This window comes from Anabrus simplex, chromosome 8 (genome assembly GCF_040414725.1).
Source record: "Anabrus simplex isolate iqAnaSimp1 chromosome 8, ASM4041472v1, whole genome shotgun sequence".
NCBI lineage: Eukaryota > Metazoa > Arthropoda > Insecta > Orthoptera > Tettigoniidae > Anabrus > Anabrus simplex.
Window position 1 is genome coordinate 193,942,952 of NC_090272.1, and position 11,634 is coordinate 193,954,585.

The window sequence follows — 11,634 nt, forward strand, 5'->3', positions numbered from 1 at the left end:
AGTTGAACATAAGAAGAGAATTCGGATTACATAAGTTGAAACAGATGAGGACTTACATGTTAGTTGAAAGTTGTTGTTTATTATCTACTGTTGTGTTGGTTGCTGCCCTTCTGTTGGCTCTGAGTCTGGTGTTGTAACTGTGCTGCAGAGGCGGCAGTGAACTCTGAGGGAGAGGAATAGGGGAGTGTGGAAGGGAGGAGAGGATGGGTGGAGTCAATTGTGAGGAGGCTGACAAAGGGGTGGAGTCAACCGTATTTCTGGAAGTAGGCCTAATATCTGTAGGTATGGGAGGAGTATTAGAGTATGAAGAATTAAATATATTAGGTATCCCAAATTTATTCGAACTAACTGACTTTAATAAATTATTAAAAAATTGGATATTAAAATATAAAAATGAAGTCCTGATGGTGTCACCAACATGTATATTTGTATATTTTGTATTATGTTTATATATTTTGATTGTCATGTACACATCATTACAAGATATTAGAATCATTCCGTATTGACGGTTTTCACTTTACAATGGCGAAAAATGAAAGTATCCTCCTATTCAATACATCATATATTCCGTCATTAGACGGAGTAAACAAGTTCAGACATGTTTCGGCTCGTTTGAGCCATCTTCAGTGAAAAAATTAGGGGGGGGGGGGTTGGAATAATTTACATAATATGAGTTGAAAAAATGCTAAAAAACATAATGAAAGCGCAAATAAACAAACAATAGAGAGCCTAGACGGAAACAAAATAGCACAAATATACAATATTTACATCAATATGCAGAGCAAAAAACAACTTATTGCGACAAAATTCAGTGAAACAGGTGTTAATTTGAAATAATAATCGATACTAAAAACTGCGTTAACCTAAGAAACAAGGGAATGAGAAAACAAATGATGCAGATGGAAATGAATAATAGTAGCACATGGTGAGGTTGTGGACCTCATAGTTTACAAATTATTAGTTTATAAAAACGACAAAACAGCCGAACCAACAATAGACTCGATCACGCGAACGAGACCGTTACTTTGAGAAAGCCAGGCCACTAGAGAGAACAACCACCTACTGCACACCATTAGAACTTCATTGACGGTTTCCACTAGATTACTACAATTTACTATGCATCTTTCTTCTACCTAACACAGCTTCTCATATTTGTATATGCGGCCCTTCCGACCCCTCTATAATAAGGCAAAACACCAGCCAACGTTATGAAACAATAATGAAGAAAGGGACCGCTAGATTGAGAAGATATTAAGAATGCTGCTATTTCTGAAGCCTTAAATTTAAGGTGTTTTTTTCTCCTTATCACAGGCTTTTCGCCTGCAGGTTAATTCAGGCTTGGTTTCTCTCAAAATGTTTGCTCCCGCTCTCCTCCTGACCATTTTGATGTGATGGGTTTCCACTTGGATTTTGACAGCGATTTCAAACTGTTTTGTCGTTTTTATAAACTAATAATTTGTAAACTATGAGGTCCACAACCTCACCATGTGCTACTATTATTCATTTCCATCTGCATCATTTGTTTTCTCATTCCCTTGTTTCTTAGGTTAACGCAGTTTTTAGTATCGATTATTATTTCAAATTAACACCTGTTTCACTGAATTTTGTCGCAATAAGTTGTTTTTTGCTCTGCATATTGATGTAAATATTGTATATTTGTGCTATTTTGTTTCTGTCTAGGCTCTCTATTGTTTGTTTATTTGCGCTTTCATTATGTTTTTTAGCATTTTTTCAACTCATATTATGTAAATTATTCCAACCCCCCCCTCCCTAATTTTTTCACTGAAGATGGCTCAAACGAGCCGAAACATGTCTGAACTTGTTTACTCCGTCTAATGACGGAATATATGATGTATTGAATAGGAGGATACTTTCATTTTTCGCCATTGTAAAGTAATGTACACATCATACGCTAATATATATATATATATTCGTTTACGGCCATTAGAGACCACGTTAGATAACAATTACATGTTTCTGGAAGCCTTCCTCACAGCTCAGAACTTCAGCATCCTCTCTCTGGCAGCCTGTCTTCTTTCGTCCGTCCACCCACGGTTAAGTTTTGGTTCGTCATGGAATCCCTGAAATCTGTCGATCACTGACCTAAACTTTGTTCGGTTTGAGATGTCTTCCGAATTTAGTCCCACCTGTTTGAGATCCTTTCTTACCTCCCTGAACCATTTGTCCGACACTTTAGGTCTGCTGTCTAGTATTGTGAAAATCCTTTTCGTTAGTCTCTTCTCATCCATTCTAAATAAATGCCCATAGAATTTAAGTCTCCGTTTTCTCATGGACTCAGTTAGCCTTTCATTGTCTCGGTAAAGTTCTTCCCTTCCTCGCAGCCTATACTGTCCATCCACAATCTTTGGACCCATTATTTTGCGAAGGATCTTTCTTTCAAATAATAATAATAATAATAATATGTTTAATTTCGTTGTGGGTAATCATGTTTACTCCAACTCGATTGAATTTCACTTCCGGAATAGTGTAATGGCATACTTTACACCGACTAATGATGCTGAAAAAAAAGAATGGTACTGGGTAACTTCAAGATACTCTAGAATGTATTGTATGAAGAAAAGAGATAGTAATCATGGGTGACATGTATGGATCTGAAATAGACAGTCAAGTGTTCACGAAGTTTGGAGAAAAAGTAAGGAACAATAACAGGAACAAGTTAATCAACATATATGAATAGTTTGATCTGAAGATCAACAACAGCCCAGATGGTTGAGGCGCTGGCCTTCTGACCCCAACTTATCAGGTTTGATCCTGACTCGGCCCGGTGGTATTTGAAGGTGCTCAAATACGCCAACCTCATGCCTGTAGATGTAATTGCAAGTAAAAGAACTCCTGCAGGACTAAATTCTGGCACCTCAGCATCTGTCTGTAGATTTACTGGCAAGTAGAAGAACTCCTGCAGGATTAAATTCTGGCACCTCAGCATCTCCAGAAACCATAACCGTAAAAGTAGTTAATGGGATGTAAAACCAATAATAATATTATTATTATTTTTAGTTCAACAATGTATTTTTTATCAAAAGGAAATCTACAAATATACATGGGTTCAAAAGATTTTAAAAATCTCAAGTTTATAACAAATTATATAGTACGATGACAAAACAAATGAGCTCCACTAAAATGCCAGATGTAAATGTATATCAAGGTGCTGAGTGAGGATCTGATCACTTTTTGTTGAAAGGAGAAATACTATTTAAATTGATGGGTGACACATAGATGAGAAAAATAATCAAAATATAAAACTGGAATGTTAAATTTTATATCACACTTTTTAATTATGAAAATATCAAGCAGTTATATAAACAAAGGCTGGAAAATGAATTAGATGTACATTTTAAGGTATTACATTGTATGATTACATAATTACGGCTGTAAGAAGATAGCACACCAAGTGCTGGGAACTGTTCAGGGGAAACAAAAATTAAATACTTGGATAAATCAAGTTGTTTTAGAGAAAATTGAGGCCTAAATGCCTAAATACAAAGACAGAAGAAGATAGGAAAACATATAACGAACAGAAAAGGGTTGCCTTTATTTCAGGAAGTCAGAAGAGCTAAAAATGAATAGTGCGAGAAGGTATGTGCAGAAATAAACTGCTAGTTAGGATTTAAGCAAACCCATGCAGCATGGGCGGCTTTAAGGACACTGAGGGGAATGTACAGAAGAAAACTAATATTGAACTGATACCTTTTAAGAAATGGGCAGATTATTATGAGAAACTATTGAATGAGGAATGATCAGAATTTAAAGAAGAGACAATTAAACATAAAAGGATAAGCTGGGATTTATCTGAAGAGTATGTAAACAAATTTGTAATGATAGGAAAGAAAGGAAAGCAGAGAGTCCAGGACTCTTAAGATTATGACACATTACATTATGTTCAGTTGAAACATTCAGATGTTACAGTAAAACCTCGATAATTCAAAAAAAAAAAAAAAACAGAGTTTGAGTTACGTAGCTTCGAATTAAAGGAATTTCTGCGTAACAAAAAAATATTGAAATTATGTATTTGTGTATTGTTGTATTTGTGACTCGAACCGGGATACCTCCGATCCTCAAGACGAATAAAACAGAAATTGTAAGAAAGATAATAATTCCCATTTTTTTTCAGTCTAGAATACAACAAAAATAAAAGGAAGCTGAAAAAATTGGGGAATAATAAAGAAGTCCAGGTTTCATCAGTCTTAAAATAGACTGACTTGCTCTAACTGAATGTTTAGAACACACATCTATTTTGATTACTTTTTCGTAAATACGAAGCGATAAACTGAAGCTATCAGCAGAAAGGGTGTGTGATTGTAGCAAATTCCATCAGATAATTGGAAACAATTCTCAGGCAGCGTCTAAAAAAAAAAAAAAACACTAATAAAATGCAGGCGCAACAAGAACTTTGAAATTGACTAGTTATGCACAGTTGACAGGCCAGAAATTAGGTTAACTCTTTCCCGCGGATTGCGTAGTAAAGCGTACTGGAGTCGCACGTTGTCTCCCGCGGGTTGCGTAGTAAAGCGTACTCGAATTTCAAACCGACTTCCTCTGCCATCTGTCTGATAAACATATAACTTTTTGGAACCAGTGAATTCCCTGCGCTTCCTAGATACCACTGGCATGCACGGAATCCTATAATAAAGTGTTATTTTATACGTTTTCTTAGATAGAACAGACAGCTGACTGAATGTTAACACATTGCAGCAACATGGCTGCTCATAACGAGTTGAATGCGGAGGATATTTGTTACAAATTAGATCAATATGTTGACAAATACAACGGTAGTGAGTTTGAAGTTGTAGGTATGATGATAAAACTGGTATGGGAAGCATTTGGGACAGGATATGAATCTGAGAGAAATCGAAATATGGCTCAGAACAGGAAATGTTCATTCAGGTACCGTCTCCGTTTAAAATATTAGGCCTACTTGTAAAAACATAATTATCAGTTTTAATTCTTCAGTTAATTCTGTTTCGGACTTTGAGCCTCTACTTAAGTACACAATAGCCTATTCCAACTAATGTCAATTTATCTTCCAATCCCATTCAGTCAAAAATTGTTTATAGTTTGTATGTCCGAGAGGAAGCACGATTTGCTATCTAAATATCTTCATCCGACTGATCCCGAAAATGAAATAAATTGGGAGATTTAGGGTGAATTCCTGCGTTCTCTGCATTATCAAGAAAATAAGAGCCCCATCATGTCCAGTAATTTAGACTGACTTCAAGAACAAGCAATTTAACATTATGCACAATATTGGATGCTTCGTGATGTATCATGTGTTGCGTGTAATTAGGTTATCTCATTGTATCATTTTAGAATAACTATAGTGTATTTTCCATTGTTACAAAATTTGAAACTGATATATTAAGTGGTTTTTACAGAATAAATTATTTAGTGAAGGTACTCCACAATTATACCTGACAAGCAAATTATTACTCTAGGTTTCGCCCGACAGTGAGTCAAAGATATTCCGTGGGAAAGGGTTAAGTGTGCCACCAAATTGTCGCCAGCGGGCACATGAGAAGAGACTCCGTTTCCGGTGTTTCGTCTGCTTGCGATTCCATTATAAATAAATTTAGACTCTATGAAACTTGAACAAAGTTAACTCTGTGACTGTACCGTACGTGTACCTCACGACAATAATAAGGCTCGTTGACAATGCGATTAAAAAAGTAACAAAGAAGCAATATAAGCTTTAATTCCTAAAAAACTGAAGTAGGGCGTATGCGACAATGAGGGATATGAGACAGTCGCTCATTGTCATTAATTGTCATCTGCAATGACTGTATTTGTTAGCTGCTCTGCAGCAACCAGATTACAGTACTGATTTTGAATTAGATAGTTGAGGGGTCCGATGAGAACTTTGAATTACATATTAACCGTATTTTGAATTAAACGACCGAAATAATACATGAAGGCCTATATTTGAATGTGGGGAATGGCACTTACGTCGAAATATTCATATTTCGAATTAACCGACTTCGAATTAAAGAGTTTTCACTGTATGTGGTTTTAAAGTTGAGGTTTATCTGTAGAATGCCAAAAACACGTTCTTCTTCATTCTGATTACAACAGCTGCAGAAACAAACATGGCAAGAAAAGTTATATGACACTGTTAAATGGAGAAAGAATGGAACAATAATTTTATGCAATTAGGTTTGAGATTGGTGCCCCTATTTATTTTTATGGAAGTTTAAACTCAAGTACAATCGAACCTCCCTTCTGCGGACACCATCGGTTCTGAATAAAAATGTCCGTTACGAGAGGTGTCCGCTAAAACTAGTTTGTAAAAATAATTGAACATTTTAATAGCAAAGAACATCCACCTTAAATATAAGCATACGTATCTTTATTTTTATTATTCTAAGTCATTTTTCTATTAGTATTTCATAGAGATTTATTATAAGTGACTTTACATCATTTACAAACATTACAGCTTTGTGAAGTAATCCCTTGTTACTCATGTTTAACAGACAAGTGTTATGAATAGAATGATGCAAGAAGGGAAGAAAATCTCCAGGTAACTTGTGAGTCAACAGTCTTTGGCAGCATTTCTGGGCAATTAGAATTCTTGGAATAGGCCTATACACCACTAGATAGAACTGCATTGCGATGTACCTTCTCTCCCCTTGCACTCGAAATAGTACAAACATTCAAAAGGGATTTCCTTATGTCTGAAGAATGGTTTCAAAAAAAAAGGATGACGTGGTCCGGCATAATAAATTGTCCTGCAGCGAGTAAAGTGTCTGCTTAAGTCAAGTGGACGGGACAAATGGCGATGTCCGCTGTCCGGAGTTCGAGGTGTCCGCTTAGATGAGGTCAATTTAACACTTGTCTTATGTAAAATAAAATCGGTTCCGAGGAAAATTGTCCGTATAGGGAAGTGTACGCTGAATAAGGGTGTCCGTTAGGGCAGGTTCGACTGTATGAAAACTTTTGAATCCCACAGTAGAAATGTGTATTGACATTCTACGCATCTTTCCAGAAAGTGGTGTCCCAAATAAATTATGTAAACTCTTATTCTAACCTGTATAAATTTCCTTTCATTTGTTAAATTAGGTCAGTTTCATAGAAAAAAAAAATAGTATGTAGTGCACGGAAATGAATCATTGCAAAACGTTCATACTCATTTGCAAAAAGAGCCTTTTCTGCACTTATATTACGATATACTATATTATTTCACTTTATAACTGTTATTACAGATTCTGTGAATGAAATGAAGTTATTCACTGAGTTTTTCTCTTTTTTCTTTCTTAGGAATCATTTTGGAACAGGCTACAGAGGACAGTCAATATCTTTGATGAAGAGCTTGGTAAAATAGAAGAGCTATTGAAGCATTTTGTGCTTTCAAAGCTATGGAAACTTCGCCAGTCTCATCGCAGAAGTGCCCTTGATCATCTATACTTTCATTGTAAAAAAATATATATCATGCACCAAGAATGAGTTGTCGGAATCACAAGAAACTTGATGTGGTTGATTGCAACATTGTAAGTAAGTGATTACAGTATCAGAACAAAACAGTTGATTATTGCAGAAAACTGGACACGAAGGGAGGTTTTATTACACTGTGCGTCTAGTTCTAGTTTGGATACAAAATGTGATACAAGAAGCCATAGAGGCATTCAGGTTTCGAATGGTAGCCTGCAGCATATCCATCCATGTATGCCGCGACTGGTCCTCCAGATCCTGTAATCTCCTATGGTGCTGAAGTTTGCTCTCCTGGTTGTCCCAGGCATGTTCGTTGGGCAATAAATTTGATGATTAGACAGGCTATGGAAGTGTGGCAATATTGCGGAGGCATTCTTGTGATACCTTGCTGTGTGCAGGTGAATATTATCGTACTGGAAAATGCCTCTTGGAAGCCCTATCCTGAAGGACAACAAGTAAGGCTGCAGAATGTCCACATATCGCTGTGCTGTTCGTCTCCCTCGTAACTACTACAGGTGTGACCATCAGTGGTGGCAGTGTGTTGCACAGTCGCAAGGCCTCCAGACACGGAACATGAGCGTCATCAGTGCATAACTCTAAACGAACAAAGACGACATTGGTGGATATCAATAGCAGGACATATAATGGATGTAGTGAGATTAAATTTCCTTCAGCCAAGTACCTAGAAATGGTTCTTGCTGGCTCAGGGGCCTGTAACAAGCTTCTTTCCACAACCGAAGGCAGCATGAGCGGGAAGGAAGCGGCCGTGGCCTTAATTAAGGTACAGCCGCAGCATTTGCCTGGTGTGAAAATAGGAAACCACGGAAAACCATCTTCAGGGCTGCCGATTGTGTGGTTCGAACCCACCATCTCCCGAATACTGGATACTGGCTGCACTTAAGTGACTGCAGCTATCGAGCTCAGAACCATTCAAGTAATCTCGTTACTATGCTAGTCATTGGGCTGTTGGCTTGAGATGTAACTGCATGCTGAGTTTTGCAGCAAAACAACTCCTTCTTGGTGTTTCTTTTTTATCAAACGAAAGTTTTCCCTCTTTTATTCTTCTGAAACATCCCTGAAAAGGAGTGTGTAGTTGAGTATAAAGAAGGATGCTCTTTGTTGCACCTTGATTTTTGCATGAATGGTTTAAAGTTTGTAAAGCTGGAGAAAGACTGTTTAACTTCAGTCCAGTTCTACATAATACTGCCTCAAGTTTTCAGCTTCATGTAGTTTATAAGACAGGTCTGTGAAATACCTAAGTCATAGAGATAAAAATGCTTGTAGTTGAAGGAAAAATATGTTTGTTCCATGGATCAGGGTTGCACTTGATAGGAGTGAGGAGTAGAGAAGAAAGTGGGAAGTGTTACTACTTACGCATAGACTGTGTGGCCGTGCCACGATACTCCCAAGCCTTTGCGATATTACTGTTAACAGAAATTAAGATCATTTCACTTAATATTTGTTAGGAAAAGGGAACAAAAGTAAAATAATAATTCCCCCTCCTCCTCTAGCCTTGATCCACTCCTGAATATAGGCTTCTTTGTTTCCTTTCTATGTCAACGACCTCTGCCAGCAGTAGCATAACCAGGATCAGCTGATGGTTTTTTTATTATTTATAGTTTCGAAATGATGGTAGAACAAAATGAAGGTGCATGCAAGACTTGTCATTTACACGGGCACTGATATAAGTGAATTACAGATCTGTTGGTTCTACAATTATGTCTCTGAATGTTTATTTAGTGTATTGTCAGTTTCTGTTTATTTTATTTATGTAAAATTTCTATTGTGGGTGATGGGGGTGTTCTAAGCCCTAGTAACCCCACCTGGCTATGCCCCTGGCTGCTAGGCAGTGAGAATTCAGTCGTCCTTCCATGGTGTTTGATGTCATCTTTTCATGTAGCAGATAATAATAAATAATTAAAATTGTATGGGCTCAGTTACCACGAGCAGGCATTGATTTGACGTCATCTAGACCGCCTGCACGTCAATTTCTCCGTCCCACATTGCCAGATTGCAGAGAAACTAGATATCGTTTGGATGATCTATGAATAAGTGTTTATTAATTTTGTCAAGATAAACACCAAATGTGTCACCATAAACCTTTTAAATGCCAACATCATACAGCATGGGGTATCGACTGGACTTTATTTCATCCTTTAAAAATCTGACTACCCCTGCCGGGTTTAAATCCGCAATCTTGAGATCCAGAGGCTGATGATTTACAACTGAAACACTCTTTCTTGTCTCTTCTGGTCTCTGCTCCATCAGAATTTGGCCTGTCCACCACCACTTCAGTCTTGCCTGTTGCTCCACCACGTTGGCAAATTGAGTCCTCCTCCAAATCTCCTCATTTCGGACTTGCTCACACAGGCTTTTTTGAATTTCTTGGCTAACATCTTACAATAACACATTTGAGGTTTTTTTAATTTGCTATACGTCGCAGTGACACAGATAGGTCATGTGGTGACAATGGGATAGGAAAGGCCTAGGAGTGGGAAGGAAGCGGCCTTGGCCTTAATTAAGATACAGCCCCAGCATTTGCCTGGTGTGAATATGGGAAACAACAGAAAACCATCTTCAGGGCTGCCGACAGTGGGGCTCGAACCCACTAGCTCCCGGATGCAAACTCACATCTGCGCGCCCCTAACCGCACTGCCAACTCACCTGGTGATTTGAGTTATTAATGAGAAACTTAGATAGACCGCATCGCCAATGAGGAGGTACTCTGTCGAGCCAGAAAACCGTGTGAAGTCTTTACCTTTGCAAATGCAGGAGAGAAGACTATTTCTGTCACATCTTCCGAAATGACACGTACAGTCTGATTCAACTGACCATAGAAGGTCGGATAGAAGGGAAGTGAGGATGTGGGCGAAGAAGATTATCTTGGATACAGAATCTCTGACAAAAATAGAAAAACTTACACCATGGTGTCGCCAACCTTTTGTGAAGAGACGGCACCAGAAGAAGAATAAAAAACTTCAACTTGCCGTTTCTTAAACAAAATCTGAATTTGAAGACTAAAACACACATACATAAAACTGGCATTTGTACATTTCCTGTTCAATTCTTCTCCCTCTTGTCCTTCTATCCTGCTTTAATGACACTTTTACCTGGCTGGGCTGAGTAGTTCGGATAGTAGAGCGCTGGCCTTTTGAGACCAACTTGGCAGCTTCGATCCTGGCTCAGTCCAGTGGTGTTTAAAAGTGTTCAAATACAACAGCCTTGTGTTGATAGATTTACTGGCATGTTAAAGAAATCCTACGGGACAAACATTTCGGCACCTTGGCATGTCCGAAAACCGTTAGAATGGGGGATGTAAAATCAATAACATTATTATTATTACTATTACTATTATTATTATTATACACGGAATCAGTTCATTTTCGCTTCTGTTACTATTAGATTCTATCTCTGACTTATCAAGAGAATTCTGTATTCGTGTGAAATTCTCAGAGACTCCACCTTTACAATACTAACATGTTTTTAATCAAGTCAGCCTTAATACAGTACACATCTGCACCTGAGTGAGACTCCCGAGCATCTTTAGCAGAGCATAACACATGGGATATTTTGATGTTATATAGATCACATCGATAATAGTTGGGATGTATGGAAGGAATGCCTTTCTCTCAGCACCTTGTCCCATTTCTTCTTAGAATGTGGTGGAGACTCTACAGTTTGATGTTATACAGATCACATCGATAATAGTTGGGATGTATGGAAGGAATGCCTTTCTCTCAGCACCTTGTCCCATTTCTTCTTAGAATGTGGTGGAGACTCTATAGTCCTCTTGATCACTTTTGCGGTTTGGTTATGCCCTGCTCTAATTCAACCACTAATGTGTAAAAAGGATAACTTTACACATTAATTGCTTAAATGAATGTAACACCATTGTGTTTGTGTGTGGGAGCATGATTAGATCAGTGGCTTAGTTGGTGGCTTCCTACCTGGAAGGCTGAGGTTTGAATCCATGTCGATTCTGGGCTGAGAACTCCATCTCAAAAATCCTGTGGCATCAGGAAGGGCATCTGACCTCAACCCCATGGCCAAAACCAAAATGAGCCCAGTTGACTCTAGTGACCCCAGAAATAACTGGGATAAGCTGAAGAAAGAAATTATTGTTTGTGCAACCCTTATCCCGTTTCTCTACGGGGTTGGATTTGAGGTGAGATGAATCTGTCATGACGGGTTTTT

General features: G+C 37.9%; 1 protein-coding gene across 3 annotated transcripts in view; it reads left to right on the top strand.

Moving 5' to 3' along the window:
• The window catches only part of LOC136878954 (ketosamine-3-kinase), a 116,189-nt gene extending 105,391 nt beyond the window's left edge, over window positions 1-10,798 (top strand). For all 3 annotated transcript variants that reach the window (XM_067152592.2, XM_068228886.1, XM_068228887.1), the window contains one exon: window positions 7,270-10,798. In XM_067152592.2, the coding sequence (XP_067008693.2) occupies window positions 7,270-7,333 (64 nt within the window). In that variant the 3' untranslated portion in view covers window positions 7,334-10,798. The remainder of the gene's footprint in view (window positions 1-7,269) is intronic.
• The last annotated feature ends 836 nt before the right edge of the window (window positions 10,799-11,634 follow it).